The 24,620-nt window shown below is 36.0% G+C and overlaps 1 protein-coding gene across 4 annotated transcripts in view; it reads right to left on the bottom strand.

Moving 5' to 3' along the window:
- The window catches only part of ARID4B (AT-rich interaction domain 4B), a 127,004-nt gene that overhangs the window by 64,701 nt on the left and 37,683 nt on the right, over nt 1–24,620 (bottom strand). For all 4 annotated transcript variants that reach the window (XM_022553212.2, XM_022553209.2, XM_022553210.3 and 1 more), the window contains exons 3-6: nt 14,609–14,719; nt 11,767–11,832; nt 7,284–7,374; nt 4,806–4,885 (exon numbers count right to left, since the gene is read on the bottom strand). In XM_022553212.2, coding sequence (XP_022408920.2) covers nt 4,806–4,885; nt 7,284–7,374; nt 11,767–11,832; nt 14,609–14,719 — 348 coding nt within the window. The remainder of the gene's footprint in view (nt 1–4,805; nt 4,886–7,283; nt 7,375–11,766; nt 11,833–14,608; nt 14,720–24,620) is intronic.

Genomic DNA, 24,620 nt, shown 5'->3' on the forward strand with positions numbered 1-24,620 from the left:
ATGCTTAGATTTTGAGATTTAAAACTTCCCCTGAGGGAGACAAAAATACAACTTTCCTAAAGATAGAAAACTCTCATTTCAAAGATATTAGAATAAAGATGAATGAGCCCATGGCTGGAAAAAAAAAGTGAAAAGAAATTTAGTTTTTCTCTCTAGATAATTTCATTATCTATTTGAGGATTGACAGACTCCTAAGAATGATTAAAATATAAAACAAATAAAACTCAGTGGAAACAACAGATTTGAGAGATAAGAAACCTATGTGCAAGTACCTAACCCCTAGGTTGGGCCAACTGCAGCTCAAATTTTTCTTTGCATATAGGGAATCCCAATCCACAAGATAGAATTCTTAGTAACAGAAACGAAATTATCAGGATAAGCATCAACTGCTTGAGAAAAGGGCTTCAGATATCCTATATTATGACTTTGCAAACATTTTCTGCAGTAAACCTTTCTCCCCCGACCCCTGACCCCACCACCCCCGTCCCTTGCAGCTTGCGGGATCTTAGTTCCCCAACCAGGAATCAAACCCGGGCCCCAGCAGTGAAAGCACCTAACCACTAGATGGCCTGGGAATTTCCCGCAAGAAACCTTTTTTGAAGAAAATGTAAAAATCAGTTTTTCTACAGTTAATATTTTATTTTCCCTTCCTTTTTAATCTGCAACATCCAATACTGTGCTTGGTATGAAGATAATAATCAACAAATGAACACTTCTTTCTTGTTATCAACTGGTAATTTATGTCAACCCTTTTATCCCTCACCCCATTCAAAAATAATGATTTCCAGGGAAGGAACTGGTTGTTGGTTAAAAGCAGAATGAAGAAAAAGGGATTCTGAAATCCCTTCGTTTCTCCATATCAGAGACTTCTTGGATTTTTCATGCCATTATTTCCTGAAAAGGTTTATATATCTAAAAAGTTAAGCTATCAATCTGAAGATGCTGTCCCAACTAATTCTCTGAATATCAATGTTGGTAATATTCTTACTTTTTCTGCATCTTAATGATTTTCCACAGTTACTATTCCTTTTATTCCTCTATCAGAACCTTTGCTATTGCAGATACTTTTATGAACACAAGGGGAACTAAAGAGCCCAGAAAAACTGTCAGAGTGGAAGTGAGGGTGAGGAACTACTTAGGATAAAGACTTCTCAAAGTTACAAACAAGAATGTTATGAAAGGGTGTCCATCAACTTAAAGATCAGATATCTAAATACAAACTAATGTTAATATTTAAAAGAAAAGTTTTAACTTTTATTTTTAAAACTGAGATAATTTTGTTGAAACAACGATGAACTAAAACATGAAAGGGGGAAGCATATTCATCTATTTTGCATAATTTGTTAGAATATATGTAAATATATTTAAGGTACATATAGATATCCAACAACAAAGGATACAGTATAGGAGAAAAGCAGTAACGATAGACAAAAATCGTAACTTTTATAGGGCTGAAAACCTAACCTTTCAAATTTAGTTTGTAAGTCAGGCATTTAAAAAATATTTGGAAGCAAAAGCTGGCCCAAATACAATAATATGCCAGACAAAACCTCTTCAGAAATGACCTGTCATTAACTCCTAATTATGCTTCCCAAGGGTGAAAATTTCAAAGTACTGTATTCGGTAAACAGGAAAAATAAATTAATTTGGCTTCACTTTCTGTCAAGTTAACAAAAGAATTAAATGCCCCTCCCCTAAAATTAAGGCTGCTCTCTTGAAAGCAGACGTTTCTATTAAGTACTGTGATTTCTATTTTAAGTATCTGCTAGTCATTTCACTTGATTTAGGAAAGAAAATATCCAGGATTTCTGAAGAGTTATCTAGGAATCACATATAGGAATTCTCAAATAAACCACAATCTCTCCCTAGTATGTCAAAAAGAATTAGAATAATAGGAAGCAATATCTCTGTCCCTGGCCCCAATCCTGGAAAGCAGAAACACCTTTATTACACATGACAGAAAAGAGTAAGGGGAGGGTAGGATTTGTCCTGTCTTAAACCAACAGAGCAAAGCCTGACACTCCTGGCTATATCAAAGGCTCAAAGAAAATTCCACAGGGCCGGAGGAAACACGCCGATAGCCCTGTTACCTAAAATGGGCTGCAGGAAATACGGAGCTGGGATTTCATCTAAATTTTCTTCAGAGTTTTCAACTGCATGTAGTAAATGCACAGAGAGAATACCAGCTGATAAAACTACTTTTGGATAATATTCAAATTATGAATGCTCTACAGAAATACCCAAACACTCCAACAGATGTCAGGAAACAGGCAACATCCTCACTCAGCTGGTTATGGCTAGAACCAGTGATTTTGGTGCGGGAATTCAAACTGACTGACCCGCTTATCATCATCTCTTATCGTGAAAATTTTGAATTTAAGTCTTTGTTTAGGTATGAAGCTTATTAATGGGATTAGTGACACCCAATACTGCCAAGTGTGATGTGGCTTTTCACTCAAAGGCCAAAGTTATTAGTAATAATAACAATTCTCTGAGCAAACTTCCAAAAAATTAAAACTGTTTTTTGAAAATAGCAGAAATATCAAATAAGGGAAAGAATATACATAGATGGTAGATTAAATGTACTCCTGGCCATGTCTCCACAGCTCCTAGTACCCTTAAATTTTTATATTTTTGATTAATTAATGCTTTGTCTCCTTCAAAAGCAAAAAGAAGTTACCCAAGGATAAATTCCACATCTACTTAGCTTACCCATGTATTCCCAGTACCTAGCATAGCACGTGGCATATGGCAATGGGTAAGGAATAATACACCAGTATTCCAATACCCTCTAGCAAAACATACACTAGTATTCCAATACCCTCTAGCAAAACATGAAGTTCAACACATATAGTCACACACAGTAAAACCGATCCTTCCTGAAGTTAAAAAGGATACATTGAGCTACTTGCTCTTATTGCTTCAGCCTTTATACAACTGTCTTATGAACAATTCCAACTTAAAATTCTCCTGGCAAATACAAAATTAGTATCTTTGATATTTCTCTGGATTAAATACATAAGACATATACCTTCACTTAGGTGAAAAAAAATCAAGTCTTCAAGTCCCCATATTCATTAACCGACTATAATTATCACATGTTCTAACTAAGGGAAATGAAATTATTTCTAAGAATTACATAAACTCAGAAAGAATTCTGTTACTTCATCAGTGTAAGAAGCCAAATTCACTGTACTTGTCCAAAGCTATATGTATTTCCTATATTTAAACCTTCACAATTAATTCATCAAATATTTACTGAAGGCTTTTGTGTAGAAAACACTACTGGGAAAAGGAAAGCCCATCAAGATGACAAAAACTTGGCTATTCCGCCAAAACAGCTTACATTTTATAGAAAAAATGATAAAAGTAACCAAAAAGACCATAAAATAAAAATAAGAGAAGTGGAAAAGTATCAAAGGATATAGAGATCAAATGTGGTTAGAGAGCTCATGAAAGACAGTCATGAAGGAGGAAGCCTTTCTCATGGCCTTGAAAAGAGCAGGGCTCAGCAGAAACCAAGAAAAGAAAGTATGAGCCATAATCTGGAAACACCAAGTAGTCTTATAAGTCAGAAGTACAGGGAAATAGCAGAGTATGAGACTAAAAAGACAGGCCAGAATCATAATACAGAGAATCTGTCCCAAATTCTGAGTTGAAATGGGAATTCATTTATGGGAAGGGAAAATAACAAAAAAACATAAAATAAAGTCTAATAATTTAAAAGAAATATTAAAATTCCCCAAAAAAACACTGTTCTAAATAGTTACTAGAAAAAAGAAATCTTGGTTTGGCCACACTGTGCATTAATTAATATTCATAGGCTGGACTAGAGAATATAACGCTATTTGCAACAAATATGTCCATTTTTAAGATTCTGAATTGCAAGTTACTGATTTACAAAACTTTGTGAACCCTCCACTCTTAGTAACTTAATAACATCTTTCAATTTTAGAGCATGATTTTGGTGCCAAAAAGTGCTGGTTTGAGAACCAGTTCTGTTCATCACTTTCATCAACTCTGAGTTGTAGATAAGCATTGTATCTCCCTCATAATGTTGTAAATGCAAGGATGTATGTAAAGCACTAAGCAAAGTCCCTGGCAAATATGAACACTTCATTTATTCATCCAGCTAATGTTTATTCAGTTCCTACTCTGTGCCAGCCACTGTTCTAGGAACTGGGAACAAAGTGGTGAAGAAGACATACAAAATCTCTGCCACTGAGACACATTCTAGTGAGGAAGGCAGACAATACATAATTAAGCACATATACATATTTTGGTGGTGAGAATGATCTGGGCTATAAAGAAAACTAAACCAACCTTAAAGAGCTATGAGGAATGGAAGGGACTATTTTAGAAAGGGCAGTCAGGCAAGCCTTCTTCAAGGAGAGGCTATAGTAAATGTCAGTGGTTGGCAGCAGGAGTAGTTAGGGATGGCTTGCAGTGTCTACATAGCCTTTAATGATGATGGGGTTCAAGTAGATTACAAATGAGACATCTCTTTTCTACATTTACAAATTAAAGGACTCTATAAAAAAGTTGCCTAACGGTAATAAACAATCCCGTTGTTTTTTCTTCATGGACAAATGTTAAAATACATTTTTTTTAGACAAAAAATCCCACAGAGAACCTGGTACTCAAACACAAGGCCTTAAACAGGTTTCACAGACTACACTCTCATGCTGTTATGTATTAATGAATTTTCCTGATTAACAAGTAAGCTGCTTGAGTTGAGAAAGCAAAACTTTCCTGCCCCCGGTACTAAATACTAGGACATGTTCATTCGTTAAGTGATTACTTACTTCACTTTCGGCAAAATGCCTCTCTCCTTTCAGGCACAGTGAAGACCGTCTCAGTGTCTTCTCATCTCCATCATCAAAAACTGTGAGAAGAGGTAGAAATGGCAACTACTGAAGGGTTTTTCAAAGATTAACAAAATGACATAAATTATCATTTAACTTTCTCAGTGCAAACAGAGCTATTGTTTTGAAAGATTAGATCTGGAATTCAGTACACATTTTAAGTTTTGTAGCAAACAACTTCAAGTGTAGAGTATGTTTTCCAATTTCTAGGGAAAAAAATATATATACCTGTAATGAAAACATCTTTCCCGGAACAGAAAACATCAAATGAAAATAAGAAGTTAGCATTTCAGAAAGAAACCTTTTAAATGCTGATTAATCCTTCTCAATATGGTAAAGAAAAAGCAAATTTTCCTATTGGTAAATACTGACAAATTTACCTAATAAACAAAAAATAACAGTACAAGTTTATATATTCAGACTGCCCCTAAAAATTACCCTATTTTTATTATTTAAAGCAGTGTTTCTCAACCTCAGCACTACTAACATTTTGGACCAGATGGGGACTGTCATGGGGACCTGTGCACTGTGAGATATTTAACAGCATCCCTGGCCTCCAGCCACTAGATGCCAGTAGCACCCCCTTCCCAGTTGTGACAACCAAAAATGTCTCCAGATATTGTCAAATGTTCCCTGGGTGGCTAATTTGCTCTCACTTGAAAACTGCTTATTTAAAGTACTAAAATGTCCCAGAAAATTTGTTGTAAGTTTACATATATACAGGATAGATGTACACTTTATGATATAATAATCTTAGCATATACTACATTCCTCACAAATCACGGGAAAAGAGTACCTCTATTTTAAATAAAGTTACCAGGCCTTGATTTTATAAACAGAGGTTTTTGCCAAAAAAACAAAATTAGGCTCTTATATATAATGTGAGCTTTTACATCACAAGAGACTGGATAAATAACTCTTTGTACTTTTTAAAAATGTAGTAACTAAAATAGTCAATGATAAAAGTGTCAATCACACCTAATTATCAAACAGACTTAAGGACAGAACCGCTCACGGTCTTGTAACCTACACAAATGCAAATATATCCTTAGGCTTCAAAATCAAATTTTCCCTCTCCACCAGGTTTTTGTTCTCATACCACAAAACTTATCATTACTATTTGAAAGCTCCATCAAATTCTGACATCACCAAAGACATTTTACTAGATGTTTACTCTCATCTCTGAGATCATTAAACAGTAAGAATTTTTACCATTCAATAAATACTGGGATAATTACTCTTATCAATTTGGAAAAAAATAGTATTTGATCATATTTCAGAATGTTCAAAAAAAACTGTGGGTGAAATAAAAAGCTCTTTGTAAAACAAAAAATAGAACTTTAAATTGAAGAATACATTGGAAAACAAATTTACAACACTGATGGAAGGAAAGCCTTCTTAAACAAGACTCATACTAAAATGACAAAGGAAAAGGTGACCACAGGAAAATTGACTACGATTTGAAAATTGATAGCAGAGATAAGAGTAAAGCAATAGAAGAACACTGGCAACTGAAGTGGCAAAGGTTAACATTCCCTTTATACATTTAAATATATAAACTCATACCCTGAAAATAAGAAAACGATAACCTTCCCAAGAGGAAAAGGAGCGGACTGGGAAGACACTATAAACTGGCAATTCAAACGAGAGAAAATACAAATGAAATAACGTTCCTTTCAATAAACATATGAAAATATGTCCAATCTCACTACTAATCATGGGAGGAGCATATTAAAGCAAAACTGAGATACTATTTTGTGTCCAGATGGGCACAAATTTTAAAATATTACTAACATCACATTTGACAAGGGTTAGGACAACCACCACACTTATATACTGTTTATGGAAGTGTAAATTAACAGTCTTTTAGAAAAGCAGTTTTCATAACCTACTACAGCTTTAAAAGGACATTTCCCTTCGATCTATGCCTAGTTCTCAATGTACACACTAGGGAAATATTAGAATAATGTCCATGTACAAAAGACATTCAATCCAGCATTTATTACAACAGCAAGAAAACTGGCAACATCATGAGTAAGTAACTGGCAAGTAACTGGCAACATCCAATGCTATGAAACATAATATTGCAGTTAAAAAATTTTATCTGTTGCACAACATGAATATTATGAACACTACTGAAATGCACACTTAAAAATGGTTAAGATGAAAAAAAATTTCTCTAAGATATACTCTAAAGTGAAAAAAGCTAGAAATCCAATTGTATAATATATACACTAATTTCAAACTATATGTTACGTACATATTTATGAAATAAATTTTTTAAAGATCTCAAAAGATAAAAAAACATTAACAGTAATAACATGTACGGCAACTAGGGGAGGAAGTAAATCAAGAAAAATCGGTTTTATTTGTATTAGCACTGAAAATATATTTTTAAAAGAAGATGTATTCCCTTACCTACAGTGTACCAACTCGCATCTGTTAATTTATTGATTACAGCTTCTTGATACGCACCGTCAAGATTCTTCACTTCCACAATAGCTCCGACCTAAAGTATTAAAAAAAAGTTAGGAAAACTTTAAGAAGATAAATGAACAAACTAAAAACTGGCTTTCTTTTTTTAAACTAATTGAGTGCATGATGGTGAAGAATAAAATCACTACTGATGTGATTTGTGTTAAGGTGCCAGCAATTTTACTCACCACTGTTTCTGCACCATCAGTGAAAATGTCAACATAGTGAAAAAGGCAAATAATATCTAAGTATTACTATGAAAATAGTTTTGCCCTTACAATCTCCCTGAAAGGGTCTTGGGAACCCTCACAGGTCTGGGGGTCCCTGTCTGTGAAACTATCTTTACCCCATATTACGACTCTTCTTTGAATAAGGCTGGGGAAAAATTAACAAATAACTTTGAGGTTCTCCTTATGAGTTATAATGTACCAATAGTGACAGTCATTTGAAATATTTTCATCTCATCAAGAAAATGCTGATAATTTATATGGTTTATAAATTTATATGGTTTTTATAAGTACATCAAACTAAAACGCTTCTGTACAGCAAAGGAAATCATCAAAAATTTGAAAAAGCAACCTACTGAACGGGAGAAAATGTATTCGCAAATCACATATCTGATAAGGGGTTAAAAACCGAAAGATATAAAGAACTCATACAACGCAACAGCTAAAAAGGAATCAAACAATCCAGTTGAGAAATGGACAGAGGTTCTCACACCATATACAAAAATAAACTCAAAATGGATTAAAAACCAGAAACCATAAAACTCCTAGAAGAAAACATAAGCAGAACACTCTCTGACATAAATCGTAGCAATGTTTTTTTGGATTTGTCTCCTAAGGCAAAGGAAACAAAAGCAAAAATAAACAAATGGGACTTAAACAATTAAACTTAAAAGCTTTTGCACAGCAAAGGAAACCATCAACAAAACGAAAAGAGAATCTACCGAATGGAAGAAATATTTGCAAATGATGCAACTGACAAGGTGTTAATATCCAAAATATATTAACATCTCCAAAATTAATATCAAAAAAGCAAAAAGTCCAATTTAAAAAATAGGCAGAAGACCTGAATAGACATTTTTCCAAAGAAATCATACAGATAGCAAACAGGTATACGGAAAAATGCTCAATATCACTAATCATCAGAGAAATGCAAATCAAACCCACAATGAGATATCTCCTGACACCTAATGAGAATGGCTTATTATCAAAAAGACAAGAATTAAAAGTATTGGCCAGGATGCTGGAGAAAAGGAAACCCTCATGCACTGCTGGTGGGAATGTAAATTGGTGCAGCCACTATGAAAAACAGTATGGAAGGTCTTCAAAAAATTAAAAATAGAACTACTGTATGATCCAGCAATTTCACTTCTGGGTATTTATCCAAAGGAAATGAAAACACTGATTTGAAAGGATATATGCGCCCCCAAGTTCACTGCAGCATTATTTACAATAGCAAAGATACGAAAACAATCTAAGTATCCATCGATGGATGAATGGATAAAGATATGTGTGTGTGTGTGTGTGCATGCAAGCGCGCGTGCGTATAATTCAGCCATAAAAAAGAATGAAATCTTGCCATTTGCAACGACATGGGTGGACCTTGAGGGCATTATGCTCAGTGAAATAAATCAGTAAGAAAAAGACAAATACCATACAATATCACATATACATGGAGTCTAAAACACAAAACAAACAAAAAACCAAGCTCATAGACATAGAGAACAGATTGGTGGTTGCCAGAGCTGGGAAGGAAGTGCAGGTGGACAAAATGGATGAAGGGGTCAAAAGCTACAAACTTCCAGTTATAAAATAAATAAGTCATGGAGATGTAATGTGCAGCATGGTGACTACAGTCAAGAACACTGTATTGCACGTCTGAAAGTACAGGGTAAGTCTTAAAGTCCTCGTCACAAGAAAAAAAATTTTTTACAACCATGTATGGTGATGGATGTTAACAAGATTTAATGTGGTGATCCTTCTGCAATGCATACAAATATTGAACTATTATGTTGTATACCTGAAACTAATAATAATGTTATATGTCAATTACACCTCAATTAAAAATAAAATGTATATGGTCTTTGCAGTGATAACAAAAATAAACTTGTTCCAGAAGAGACTGTCAGCCCCACACAATGCCCAAAAGAGGGAAGGAAATGTTGAAGAATTAAAAGAACTTTTTTTTTTTTTTTTTCTTTGTGGCCGCGCCGTGCAGCACACGGGATCCTAATTCCCCGACCAGGGATCGAACCCAGGACCCCCCTGCAGTGGAAGCACAGAGTCTGAACAACTGGACCACCAGGGACTACTGTCAATAAATACACAGTACATTTTTTTAAATTTAATACTCAAGTGGTCTAGTATTATTTTCATGTGAACTCACTGAAAATATATTGAGATTAAATGACTATCACTATGGGAAGTTTATTTCCTCTAGGAGAAACATAAATGCTAATACTTTCTATCAGCTGATGGAAAGCCACAAAGTACATTAGGGAACAATTCAAAATCTATATACAAAAAAAACCTCCATAGGCAAGAGAAATATTTTAACAGTTTTGAGACTGAAATTTAATACACTTGCATACATCAAAATCAAAATGGTCCTAAGCCCTAATCAAAAACAAAGAAAATTTCAATAAATAAGAAAAACAAAACAAGAAAAATAAACCAACTATGCCACAATCAAAGAGGCTGGAGCAATAGGAGAGAGAGATGGCTTGAGGAAACAAAGTAATTGTCTTTCCTATCCCTTGCAACACTGAATATTTTTTGTAGTTGGTACCAGCTAGCCTGTGCCAGGTGAACAGGGCAGTCAGGTAGCGAAGAGCTACGCTGGTGTGCTTATGAGGCAAAAACACAAATAAGGCATGGAGACGTGTGTGTTCTGATCATCCAGGGGGCACAATGCTTCAATGACAGGCTGTGCATCCATCAGAACTTGGTCTGCCATTACTGGCTGCAAGACTTCAGCCAGAGTACTTTACCTCCCACCTCCCTTCACAGTTTCCTCTTCTGTAAAGAGCTATTATGAAGGTTACATAAGATAATATGTGCAGAGGACTTAGCACAGTACTAGCACATACTAATAAGTGCTAAATAAATGGCGGTTAACATCAAATTATACATGTGCATGTTTTTGTCCTTTTGTCCCTACAAGTGATATACATGGGCATGTAAAATTAAAGATGGCACCTATAGGGACTTCCCTGGTGGCGCAGTGGTCAAGAATCTGCCTGCCAATGCAGGGGACACAGGTTCGAGCCCTGGTCCGGGAAAATCCCACATGCTGCAGAGCAACTAAGCCCGGGCACCACAACTACTGAGCCCGTACTCTAGAGCTCATGAGCCACAACTACTGAAGCCCACATGCCTAGGGCCTGTGCTCCGCAACAAAGGAAGCCACCGCAATGAGAAGCCCACGCACTGCAATGAAGAGTAGCCCCCGCTTGCCGCAATTAGAGAAAGCCTGCACACAGCAACGAAGACCCAACGCAGCCAAAAATAAAATAAATAAATTTGAAAAAAATGGCACCTATAAAACAGAAAGGGTGGAAAATAATTTTCACAAGGCAAGATTAAAAAAACTTACAAGTTTTAGTCCTCCATAGTGCCTACTATATATGCAAGGTACTAATGCCCTGGGGATCCAATTAAAAGTTTTTAAATCAACCACCAACAAAATCTGGCAGATACACACATCTATCTAGTTCTCTGGAAAGTACAGCTTCATTAGGAAAGGATTTTTCTTGCATCTACAAATGTCTCTTCAATTCTGTTAGCATTTCTTAAAATTCACCCAGCTAGGTCAATGTCCATTTCAGACATTCTAAAGGACCAAACAGCACACAGTGGCTACCCGCACATTCCCTTTAGCTTGCTCACTAGTGGAAAGTAAAGCAGCACTAATTTCACTGGCCAATGAAAACTACTGCAAAGAAATGAAACTATCTGTATATATGAACATATTCATCACTTATAACTGCCTGATGACCCTTTAACAATTTCATATGCCAGTAGTTGCTTCAAAGAATTAAAAGCTCTGAGGATTTGTTTTGTTTTGTTTTCTCAATTTTCACATCATCATGGAACTTACATCACCTGATCCCTAGTTCACCACCTATTATTTCCGGAAATTGTACCTTTTAATAAATGAAACATGGTGAGACCAAAACAGATGAGTAAATAAAAAGCAATCAGTTTTTCCTTGATGTTCATTTCACTTCTGAACACAGGTTTTACTGTCATATAGGTTTTATTGAACACTAAGTCTACTTCTTTTCTATTAGTCTATTCAGAGAGAATTACATATTTATCAACTCAATAACAGAGTAACCAATGAATTTTTTAAAAGACTGAGATAATTATTGTTTCCCACTGAAGCATTAGAAGTAATAATGAATAAATAAACGAATTACCTTTAGTGGGCCTTTTATGTGGTCATCCTGAACTTCCACTGTTGAAGAATCATGTCTAAATGTTACCTAAAGATTATAAATTTAATTAGCCACCAAAAAAGAAAAAAAAGCAACACAAGCTCGTTAATGCATGAATTCATTTTTATTATGACTAAACAAACGGCTGCCTAGTTTATACAATCTCTCAATCCCTAAGTAGATTAACTGAAAAATTTATTATTTAACAGACAACTTCCCAGACTAATTTACTTGATGATTTACATATCATATTTTATTCAATACTATTAGTTGTGAGTTTAATTGTATAATTTCTTTTCCTACAAATGAGGAAAAAAGAGGTGGCAATCTTAGGCTATTAGGTACTCTACCATTTTGCGAAGGCCTCGCTTAGTAATAAGCAGTAGCAAAAAACACTTACTGACAGCCAAGTATCAGGCTCAAGCATCAAACATATTAATCTTCACAACAACCATATTAGGTAGGTATGATTATTCCCATTTTGTTGATAAGAAAACTAAGGAACAGAAAGTGTAAGTAACTGGTCCAAGATCACAGAACTAGTACCATGGTGGACCTGAGATGCAAACTCAGGCCAACTAGATCCAGAACTTTACTGTACTCTCCCTCTGTATCAGTATAGAAATCAGAGAATGGGAAACCAGATGTGAGGTAAGTTAAAATAAAGGGATTGAGTTTAAATATTTAATTAGTTGGTAAAAAACAAAACAGCTTCCAGTACTCAGTATAGAAAAGGTTGTTTTCCTTATACAAAGCAAGAGTTCTTACAGGGATTGAACCATTAATGTGGTCTTATCTGATATGTGTGGTAATCAATTTAGGTAACAGGGTCACAAACCAGCTATGAAAGGAGATGTCCTGTACTCACAGCATCCCAGGTATTTCTGTCTCACACAACACACTACTACGCTTTATTTAAATTATGTGTTTAGATATCTGTGTCATTCACTAGGCTGTAAGCCACTTAAGAACGGAGACCAAGTCTTAATATTAGAGTTTCAATACCTGATATCGTGCTTGGCATGTAGTAAATGCTCAATAAATGAAAACTGATGGGGAAGGAGTGTTGTTCTTCTTCCCCAGAAAAATGTATTAACTCTGAATCATAAACTAATTAAACTGATATAGAAATATACTACCTTATCAGTTGAGAAAATCATTAGCTTTGAATTATAAAAAGATTTTTAGAGCAGCCCAAAAAACTAACAACAAATTTTAGATAGCCACTACTTATAAGACACAAGGCACAAGGTACTGGCTGGCACTCTGTGCCATCAGCAGAAGCAGTATAGGCTGTTCTCTTCCTTTCAATGACAGCAAGAAATGGCAGGACTGCTATGTGTCATTTTGCTGGTTCATTCATTACAGAGACACCCAGCTGAGATGATAAATCACAGCTAAAATCCAGTGAAGCATGGGTCCTGGAGTAAGACTGCTCCTGCCCAAAGGAACACCGTTTCTAACCAGTACAAAAGTGTTATCTGTAGGCCAAGCTCTGCTAAGGAGGGTCTCTACCAGCAGGGAGAGATTTTTGTCTAATTCATGTTAAGGTGTTACATGTGCTAGCAGTAGCTCTGTCTGAAAGAGTGAGAAAACTGATAAAAAGCTTTCTCTTCATCTCTAAGATAGTAATGGCAAAAAATGAGTGCTCAGGGAACACCGCTATATGAAGTCAGGAACAGGAAAGGCCACTATAAGAGCTCATGCGCACCAAGCATGTGAAAACTAAGGACAGGGTGGGGGGGCTTCCCTGGTGGCGCAGTGGTTGAGAGTCCGCCTGCCGATGCAGGAGGCACGGGTTCGTGCCCCGATGTGGGAAGATCCCACGTGCCGCGGAGCGGCTGGGCCTGTGAGCCATGGCCGCTGAGCCTGCGCGTCCGGAGCCTGTGCTCCTCAACGGGAGAGGCCACAGCAGTGAGGGGCCCGCGTACCGAAAAAAAAAAAAAAAAGACAGGGTGGGGGGCTAAGAACAGCATCCTACAGGCTTATGGTTAATTTAAAGGCCTTATCACAATGGTTCTTAACTGGCAGTGTAAATTAGAATCACCCAGGAAGCTTTTTTCAACATATCCATGCATAAGGAAGGAACCTAAGCATACAAGCATGGAAGAAGCTCCAGAAAAAACTCTGACACGCTCCCCTGAGATACAAAATCTCTACGGCCTGTTTAACCAATGATGTTCAAATCAGTATTTTACGGGGTATCTGCTAATGTGGATTATAAACCCCTTGAAAACAGAGATTGGGTTATTCTCATATCCCCATCCTCCTTCCCTCCTGCAGTTTGCCACTCAATAAATAATTAACAGTTATTAGGAAGATTTTTCAAGAAAAGTAGAGGATAAGGAAGCAACAACTAGATCTACCATCATCAATTATAAATCACATCTCAATTTCATGGTTAAGATGGGGGGCGAGTCTTAAAACTGATGTACTATGGTAATTCCCATTCTGCCACTAATTTGCCATAACGGCCTTGGAGAAATCACTAACCCTTTACTGAGCCTCATTTTTCTTACAATAAAATTAAGGAATTAAACTACATGACTTCTAAGGTCCTTTCCAGCTCTGAAAGGCTAACAATACAAACAATACCAAGTCTGTAGTGAAATGGCATTCAAAATACCAACTGTGATCATCTAACTTCATTCCAATTGGAATAAAATCACAAGTAATGCTTTGTTTTCAGGTATTTTTACAATCATTACTCCTAGAAACTAAAAACTCATCTTGCAGAAGAAAAAAATTCTTAAATATACTTACCAGTAAAAGTTTAGGCGTCAAATACTAAACATATAATTTAGAAAATCTACATATACTGTACCTTGACTTTGACAAGTCTTTTCGCTGTCTTGATCTTGGCTTCACAAAAGGCTCCTCTGTATTTAGCACTCACATCAGTGCCCACTGTCAAATACGGAGGTTCATCAAGGGCCTAAAAATGCAAACAAATATAATTAGATTTAAACTTTCTAGTTCTTTCCCAAAATCAGACCTCAGAATGGCAGATCTAATCCTGTTACAGCTATAAAAGTTGTAATAGATGAATGTATTGTTAACAAAAACAATCTATACAATACTCTAACTTAAAAATAAGTAAAATACATATCATAAAGCCTATTTAAATGTACTAAAATGTACATCTATAAAAGATAAAGGCATCTTTTTTCTCTATATAAAATACATATGATCCAAGTATATCATTCCATCCACCCCTCCATCTACCCATTCATTCAAAATTTTTTATTAAATGACCACTGAAAGAAAAGGCAGATCCTTAAAACTCAGTCTAAGAAAATTTCTTTTAATATTTAGGCTATATCTTGGCAGCCACCCAAATTCAGATTAGCTTTGTTATATCCCTATCTAGACAATGCTAAGGTAGAACAGCATAAAAAGGGTGGGGGAAACCCACATGCATTCAAACTACTGGTGAAAACTACATGAAGAAATCCAGTCTGAAAAATCTGAAGTAAAAACTCAGCCAAAATGTCTCAACTGCTTTGGCATGAGTTCACTGTTCACTTCCTGTCTACAATAAATATTATTTTAAGTTTCCTCACTTGTGATTTAATTTTTAATAGTCCTAATCTAGCTGCTATTTTTATAATCAGGTACTTTTCTGCACAGGATCTATATTTCTAAGGAGTTCTACTTATATTAATCAATTCTATAGCCAAAGAAAGATTATGTAAGTAACTTTTCCCAAAGTGTTTTACAAGAGATACTAATATTCCAAGATGCTCCACCAGAAAGAAAAAGAGTTGGGAGTTTGGGAAAATCAGTTCATTGAATGAATTCCTACTCTGCCTCATCATTTCCCAATCTATTTGTCCAAAGAACCTTTTTTATTTTTTAAAACTTTTAAATAGATTTTATTTTATTTATTTATTTATGGCTGCATTGGGTCTTCGTCGCTGCACGGAGGCTTTCTCTAGTTGCCGTGAGCGGGGTCTACTCTTCACTATGGTACGCGGGCCTCTCATTGAGATGGCTTCTCCTGTCGCGGAGCACAGGCTCTAGGCGCGTGGGCTTCAGCAGTTGTGGCTCGCAGGCTCTAGAGCACAGGCTCAGTAGTTGTGGCGCACAGGTTTAGTTGCTCCGTGGCATGTGGAATCCTCCCGGACCAGGGATCAAACCCGTGTCCCCTGCATCAGCAGGCAGACTCCTAACCCCTGTGCCACCAGGGAAGCCCCCAAAGAACGTTTCTTAAATTAACATCTGTTAACATCCTGCAGAAATTCCACAGACCATAAGGTGGAAAAATGCTGTTATACAGCAATAAATAATGAATATATCAATTTCATTTGGATCTTAAAATAAATTCATCCCTAATAGTTGTGGCTAATACACCTAGAAGAGATTTATCTCAAAAAAAAATTCTAATGCTATAACAAAAGTGACCATAAATATGTCAAACAATTTTAATCACTTTTTGAAAGGTGGAGAGGTATCATAAACCAAAACAAGGGTGCTACAACTAGAAATATCAGGTCACCCTCCTTAATGGCCATTTGCCTCACATTCTATGTATTTCATGAACAGTATTAAAAAAAAACCCTCAAAACATATCAAGTATATGATTTCTTAAATCTACTCAGGAAAATGCCTATATTTCAATTTATTTATGCCATAACAGAAGTGTAACCTCATAGAAAGATAATCATTTCTGCATTATTACTTTTAAAATCTGTTGATATAACTACGATTTGATAACTTTGTACTGCTCTTGCACCTAAAGTTAATAAATGCATTTCTACTTTACAAATTAGCCCTCTTAAAATATCATCTTCCCAGTCAAAATTTTGAATAAGTTCCAGACAAGCTAGTGGCTTTATTTTAGCAAGAATATGAAAGGGACTCACAGCACTTCACCCAGAAATTTTAGGAAAATTTCCAAAAGATATCAATCCACTCTGTGGTTCAATTGGTATTGTGTGTTACTGCTAGACAAGCCCAAATGGCGGGGCACTCTTCATGACCATAAGGTTCATTACTCTCCACAACTTGCAACCTCTCCCATTAACACTTCCTGCCTTATTAGCCAGTAAAATTCTGAAATGTAGAACAAGAAATTCTGAAATGTAGAAGAGAAAAAGAGATCATCTAAAAGTGCATGTTTGTGCCTACTCAGGAACAAATAAATATTTAAGAAGTGATAAGCTTTTTAGGTACTTTTATTATAGAGAATTTTGAACCAAAAAGGGACGGGGGGAATAGGATAGTAATATATTTAGACTACTAGTATACAGAAACCCATTATGTATTCTTTTCATTAATATTCAATATCAAACACTGGCAACATTCCAACCCCAGCAAACTATAAACATGCTTAATGAACAGACTTATTCATCTTGAATTTGAGAAAGGGAACTTTTCCCCCAAAACTAAGCCCATCCTACCTCCTTACTAACATGAAAATCCATGTTGACAGAAAAGAGTAATAATTAGCTCAAATATCATGAGGGCAAATTATTATTTTTGAAGGGTAATATTTTCCTTCCTTCAAGCTAGAACACATGAAGAGGAATCAGCAAGGTATGTAAAGAAAATGTCTGTTACAAAAATACTTGCAAAGGGAAGCCAAAGTCTAACAAAAACCTGCTAAATACATTGTTAGAGCAGGGTTAATTTCTCTAAAAGAGCATAGGAAAAGCAAAGGTCTATGTTCTGATCTTAATTTCTGCCTGTATTTTTTTTTTTGTATCATCTTAGGTAAGTTACTTTTCTGTCCCTAATTTCTCATCATTAGATGAATAAAATAATCTGAATTCTGTATACATTTGTTTAACATGCCTATGTTAAAGGACTAAGGTTATTACAAAGATGGTCAGAATAGGATACTCTGAGACACGTAATTGTCTAGAAGTGAAACTATGCTAACCAAAGTATGAATTTCTACAGAAAAAACAAATGAAACTCACAACCTACATGGTCATATTTGTGTATGTAATTTTAGCAGACCATAAATTATCACTCTATCATTAGTGTAATGTGAGACTAATATCGCACAGTTTTTGAAAGCAAAAGACAAGGTCCTAATCCCAGCTCTATTCCTATGCTAACTACATGAGTCTTTATAGGCTACTGAACCTCCCTAAACTTCAGTTTCCACTACAGGAAAATGGGGCCAGTATTAGAAAGTACTCAGTTATGATGCCAGAAGTATTTAACTATTCACAATTACTATTATGAAACACTGAGTTGGGCAAACAAGTCATTAAACCAATGTAAATTCAGATTTGACACCTCCTCCTTTTTTCCTTTTTAAAATGGGAAAGGCAAAACCTCATTTTAAATGATTGCTCACCATAAGTCAGTGTAAAGAGAAAGTTAAACCACTGTTCTCACTTTTTCAACTAATGTCAATACTCCTCAGAATACAATATTTTTTAGCATTAAATCTAATGAGAACATAATACAGGATAATTGGTACTATGTATATGTCTTTAAAGTATTACACTTTTTCTACTTCTAGAAATGCAGAAATAAAAATACGTTATACTATACATATAGAAAAAACATACATATTAAAGATAAAAACAACTGTTAAAGCGGGATTAACTTATGAGAAAGGGAGTGGAAAGGAGGGGTATGTATATAAAAACATTTTATCCAAAGTATGTCTTCCTGTTTCTTTTCTTAAAAAAAAAGTTCCTTTTTTGTTTTTTACAATTGGCATGTAGCCTTTGCTTTCTAAAATGTATACTAAGGACCATTTCAAACTTATAAAAAAGAAGACAAAACTGTACAGTAACTCCCCTATATACTCATAATGTGACTCCCACAGTTATCAACTCAATTATAATACTCAAAGTATTATAATCTGTAATGACTGGGATTATGGGTTATTTTGAACGTTCGTATTAATACTTGTCTATATTCTCCAGTGCACTTGGAATGACTATACTAGTGAGTCAGTATAATACAGTAATTAAGAGCACAGGCTCTTGAATCAGATGCTTAGGTTCAAATCTACCACTTAGTAGCCAGATGACCTTGCCTCTAGATATAATAAATAGTGACTATCTCACAAGGATAAAGACTGAAATGCTTGCTACATGTAAAGTGCTGGGGTACAATTGTGACTTTAAAAAAAATTTGAGGGCTTCCCTGGTGGTGCAGTGGTTGAGAGTCCGCCTGCCGATGCAGGGGACACGGGTTCGTGCCCCGGTCCAGGAAGATCCCACATGCTGTGGAGCGGCTGGGCCCGTGAGCCATGGCCACCGAGTCTGCGCATCTGGAGCCTGTGCTCCGCAACGGGAGAGGCCACAACAGTGAGAGGCCCGCGTACCGCAAAAAAAAAATAATTGAGTCCTACACCAAAGAGATCCCACATAAACAGAACAGATGCCAGTATAATTGTGTATATGGGGGGAGGGGTGTTTAAAATATTATCCCCCTATTCAATTCAGAAATAAAGTAATCAAGTTGAATTCTAGTAGCAAGAGAGGTAAAGTGTTTGTGGGGATGCTCCATAAAGTCTATCACAGTCTTTTAGTGTGGCAGAAAGACAAAATCAAGACTATACACACCTATTCTGAGGCTACTGTACTTTGATCCAATGCAGAGATATACAAAGAATCATGCCAGCAGGTTTACCAAGATTCCTTTGACCAACACCAACCCTGTTAGGTGTATGTACATGTATATCACCAGGGGGAAAAACAAAAAACAAAAAACTCTTACCTTCTCTTTTTGTTCTGCTTTTCTGATTTTGGTCAAAAATACAGACCATCTCAGAAGCTAAAATAAAATGTTTTTATATAGCACCTCCATGCCAAAAAAGAAATTAAACTACTATATTACCATCCCTTTGTTTAGCAAACGTAACAGTTTTCCAGTTGTCAAGGCAACAATTACCTCATACTTATCCTAGCATTGCTTAAACATTTATTTTTCTAGTCAATCTACCAAATGTCCTAACTGGCACCTAAAAACCATTGAATTCCATGGAAACACTAAAAGCATAAGCAATTTTTAAATTAGATATTGGTGGATAATAATCCTTCAAGAAGCCAAAATGCCATGGAAATATATAAGTACCCAAATATACAAGTGTCAGAAAGATAAGTTGAATCAATGCTCCAAACGGCTAATGTTGACACTGATTAAGAAATATTCAGTTATTCAAGATCTATTTTGTAAAAAGCAAAACATGCTAGATGACATTTTATTGAGGTAGGTTTTTAAAAACAGTAAGCATTCAAATTGGTTACTAAGGCAGTACCAATGCAGCCAAGAGAATCAGAACGCAAGATATTAAATCTGATACTAAAATCCTCACTAAATAAATGTATTTAAACACACAGTGTGACAATAAATCTATGAAAACAATCTTTCTGTTTATGACAATCCCAAGGAGGCATTAAAATAATGCGGATAATTCCAACAGATGAATGAATGAAAAACGCATCTATACACCAAAGCGTACGTCATTTTAAAACTAAGCTTAAAACTAAAATACATAATTTTTTAGGACATACCAAAAAACGAGTACATTGAGGAAATAAAGAAAACTGTGCAATCTAACTTTAAAATCTTCTCTGGAGCCATTCCCTCTCCACCTTTTCATGTCGCTTCAAGGACATGGGGTAGTGAGGGGTCAGTACTGGGGACAGGAGGTAAGGGACAGATGCTGAGTATGCAAGGTGGCGAGGAGGAGGCTGGGGGAGCCACATGGAAGCACAGGCAGGCTCTGTGGCTGAGAACATTCTGGGAGCTAAGCAGGGACAGAGGAAATGAGCAGCAGGGTTGGAAGATCTGTTACAGTGGCCAAGTAAGTAAACTGAATGATCAAGTAAGTAAATATACTGAGGATAGTTGGGGCCATTTTTCTCACTGACAAAGAAATTTAAAAGGAAGGGGCAAGGCTAAAAAGAAGTCTAAGGTATTGGAATGGAATTAGAAATATGAATTCATGGTTGTATTACATATATACAACATAGATATTATATATATACATATGTATTATATATATACACACAGAAAAATGAACACGTAGTTATAGATGTATATGTGTATATGCATATATATTTGTGTGTTTGTGTGTGTGCATATATACATCCATATATTTTCCTAACTCTGTCCACTAAGAACAACTGACAGCTCAACTCTGACTACTCCCACTTTTTTGATTTTCAGCTCCCCAAGTGGGAAGCGAGAGCCACTCTACCACTTCCCTGGCGGCATTTCATTCCTCTGACATGGAAACAGAATCAATGTGTTAAATGAAAATGTCAGAAGTTGAAAAACAAAAAAAAACAAAAAGCATATCAATGGCGTATATCCTGATTTCTAAAACCCATCCTACATTAAAAGGAACCAGGAATCCTTGGAGAAATGGTTAATTTCAAAGTTGGGCAGGGAAAGTACAAGAAGATGTAAAATATCTTGTGCCAGAAAGTAAGGAAATGCTCAAAAAATAATGCAGACACTTCAAAGGGACACAGGAGTCACCTTGAAGGGCTACTACTGGCCAAACGGGGGGAAAGTTTGAGCACCAAAAAAAAGATTGGTTGTCCTGTTATCCTGTTAGGGATGTATGTGTATGTCAAAACTGAATAACTCAAGATGTGTGTATTCTACTGTAATTTATATAATAAATTATATAATTTATATAATAAATTATAACCCATTCAGTAAAACTCGCATCCCTGAGTCCATATTGACAAACACATGAATGAATGATGAATAAATAAATAAATGCAGAAGGAAGAAAGCTCTTCCTTACAGTAAAATGTTAAATATAGTAGGAATGATGAAAACAGAGAATCATCTTTCGGCAACCATCATGAAGGTGACTGATTTCACAGAGTTCTCAACAGATCCTAAACTGATGAGTGAAGGTTTGATGAAGAACAGGATACTGGCATATTCCTGGAATACTATTCAATTATCAGTGGTGGAATGACGTGATGCACTGAGGACAAAAGCACATCGTTTTTGTGGTATACCTGGCAAGAATAACTTCGGCAATGAGAAAAATTAGGTCTACAGAATTTAAGGTGTGTATTTCTTAAAACTCTAAAGGACATGAAATACAGGGAAAACTGGGAGTTTCAAACTGAAGCAGTCTGAAGAGATGTGATAATCAAATGCAACGTGTATTCCTGGATTGAGCATAGGTCAGAAAGGAAAAAGAGACATTAGGAGAGTTGGTGAAAATTTAAAAGGGGCCTGAGAATAGGATGGTAGTATCATACCAATGCTGATTTCCTGATTTAGACGGGTGAATGCAGAATAGGTAGAATAGTGTCCTTTTTTGTTGGGGATTACATCCCGGAGTATTTAGGGATGACAGGACATCATATCTTCAGCTTGCTCTCAAAAAGTCTGAAGATAATAAGAACGGATACATATATCTGTATACATACATAGATTATATGAATTCTTTATACTGTATATTTGAAATTACATGAAAATAATTTTTAAATAGTGTATATTTATTGGGCATGTGCATATTTTTCCTATGAATTGCTCATTTATGTTCTTTACCTGTCTGAGTTACTAATTTTTTTTAAACTGGATTATAAAAGTTCTTGCATATTAAAAAAAAAAAGAAATCAACCCTTTCCCCCAAACACAAAAATCTTCTCTGGATGGTACATATATTTCTTAGTTTTCTTCCTAAAATTTAAGTCACTTTGGGGGATGGAACTACAAATTATTTATAAGTAAATTTTAGACCCACATCTATTAACCAGAGAGATACCTACATATTCACAGAGGAGTGTCTGCATATTCCTGGAAACTTAAATAACTCACAAAAGACATTTTAACTAGAATGTTCATCATCAGCAGAAAGGTAAGAGAGAAGTATATTGGGAAAGACACTTATTAAGTGCCTCCTGTATTTAAAACATTATTCTATGTGCCAAAAAAGCAAAGGCACTTTTAACACAAAGGTAGCCAATTAATTTTGCCCTCAGAAGAGGTTAAACTTATTTGTAATCTTGCTAGTGAGATCAGAAAACCTTATTCAAGGGACTTCCCTGGTGGCACAGTGGTTAAGAACCTGCCTGCCAATGCAGGGGACCCGGGTTCGAGCCCTGGTCTGGAAAGATCCCACATGCCACGGAGCAACTAAGCCCGTGTGCCACAACTACTGAAGCCTGTGTGCCATAACTACTGAAGCCCGCACGCCTAGAGCCCATGCTCCACAACAAGAGAAGCCACTGCAATGAGAAGCCCGCGCACTGCAATGAAGAGTACCCCCCGCTCGCCACAACTAGAGAAAACCCGCGTGCGGCAACAAAGACCCAACACAGCCAAAATTAAATAAACAAAATTTTTTAAAAAAAACTTTATTCAAATGAATCTGCATTAGCGTAACATCGTTCTCAGAACATACCTTGCTTATTTATAATATTTAAACTTTAATAATCTGGAAATTAGTGGTGCAGCCAGTTCAAAAATCAGAAGCACAAAGAAAAACCATAAACTGGCATTGTTATGATTTATATCTGGCCATGTGGACTTGCGGTTTGCGTCTTGGTTCACTGGCTCTCCAGATACAAGCCATCTCCTATTTGTTACATGATTTCAGAATGGTTGTTGTCTACTTGAACTGCTCAATGTACAAATTTGCACAATCTCTGGCTTCGGAACCAGAGAGACTGCAATTCATGTACTTAATAACTACCTGTCTTTGGGTATGCCACCCCACCAGTTTGGTTTTTGGCTTCTTCTCTGTAGACCGATCTTGCAGGATGCTTGCAAGTTTTAAATTAAATTAGGTAGCATATTTAGAATCTTTAGGAGACTGACAGGTCCTGAGTAAACACTCGGCAAACATTAGATTAAACCACATGAAATTGCTATTTTTCATAAATCAAAAAAAGGTCAAATATTGGCAATTTTATATTCAGTTCAATCTCATACTGATTTTCTCCATTTCTTTAAAGCAGCTGGGAAACGACAGAGCAACACCCAAGAAAACATCAAAGTCCTGTTCCACAATCTGCTCAGACTCTGCTCCTGCTCTATCACCCATGAGCAAGACACAGCTCTGCACCACCAATCACTCTGTAGCTCACAGGACTCCACCTATGTATGTTTCCTCCTGTGGCCAGAGGACTAGGCCTCACACAGAGATCTGGACCCCTTATACCACTAATGTAGCTATGGCTATTTTCCCACTTGATGGCTGTGTGGGCCACCAACCAAGCTTTTGTTCAGTTTTATATTCTCAAGAATATGACCTTGGGAATTCCCTGGCAGTCCAGTGGTTGGGGCTCCATGCTTTCACAAGCCGTGCCGCCAAAAAGAAAAAAAAGGAAAATGACCTTGAAAGAAGCCATCAAAAGGAAACAGTAACCTCCAATCGTTTGAAACTCTATCCATTCTTTGTCTAGTGACCAAAAGAAATTGACCCATGGAGTACGTAAGTAGTAAATATTCTAAGTCACAGAATTCACTCTAATTTCAGAGCCCTCATGTATTAACCCCTTTGGTAATAAGTCACAGAATTCACTCTAATTTCAGAGCCCTCATGTATTAACCCCTTTGGTAACCAATGCTACAATACTCATTGCCATGCTATATACTGGCTTTGCCTGTCCCAAATGGATACAATCATTCTGTAAAGGTGAAAGTTTCACACTGCATTTCAGTGATTTGTATCTGTCTTCTCTCCTGGATTGAGCAACTTAAGGCAGAAATAGCATCTTATTTATCTTTGGATGTCCTGGTCTTAGAATTGCACCTACATATAGGAGGAATTCAGGAATCATTTATTGAACCAAAAAAGTCAGGCATTAGTTAAGCCCTGCTAAATGAGATTTCTCTTAAGGTAAAAATTATTTATATTTCAAAAACACCTTATATTGCGAGGC

This window comes from Delphinapterus leucas, chromosome 16 (genome assembly GCF_059928025.1).
Source record: "Delphinapterus leucas isolate spDelLeu-1000000601 "Yukka" chromosome 16, BTC_Dleu_Yukka2, whole genome shotgun sequence".
Lineage (NCBI taxonomy): Eukaryota > Metazoa > Chordata > Mammalia > Artiodactyla > Monodontidae > Delphinapterus > Delphinapterus leucas.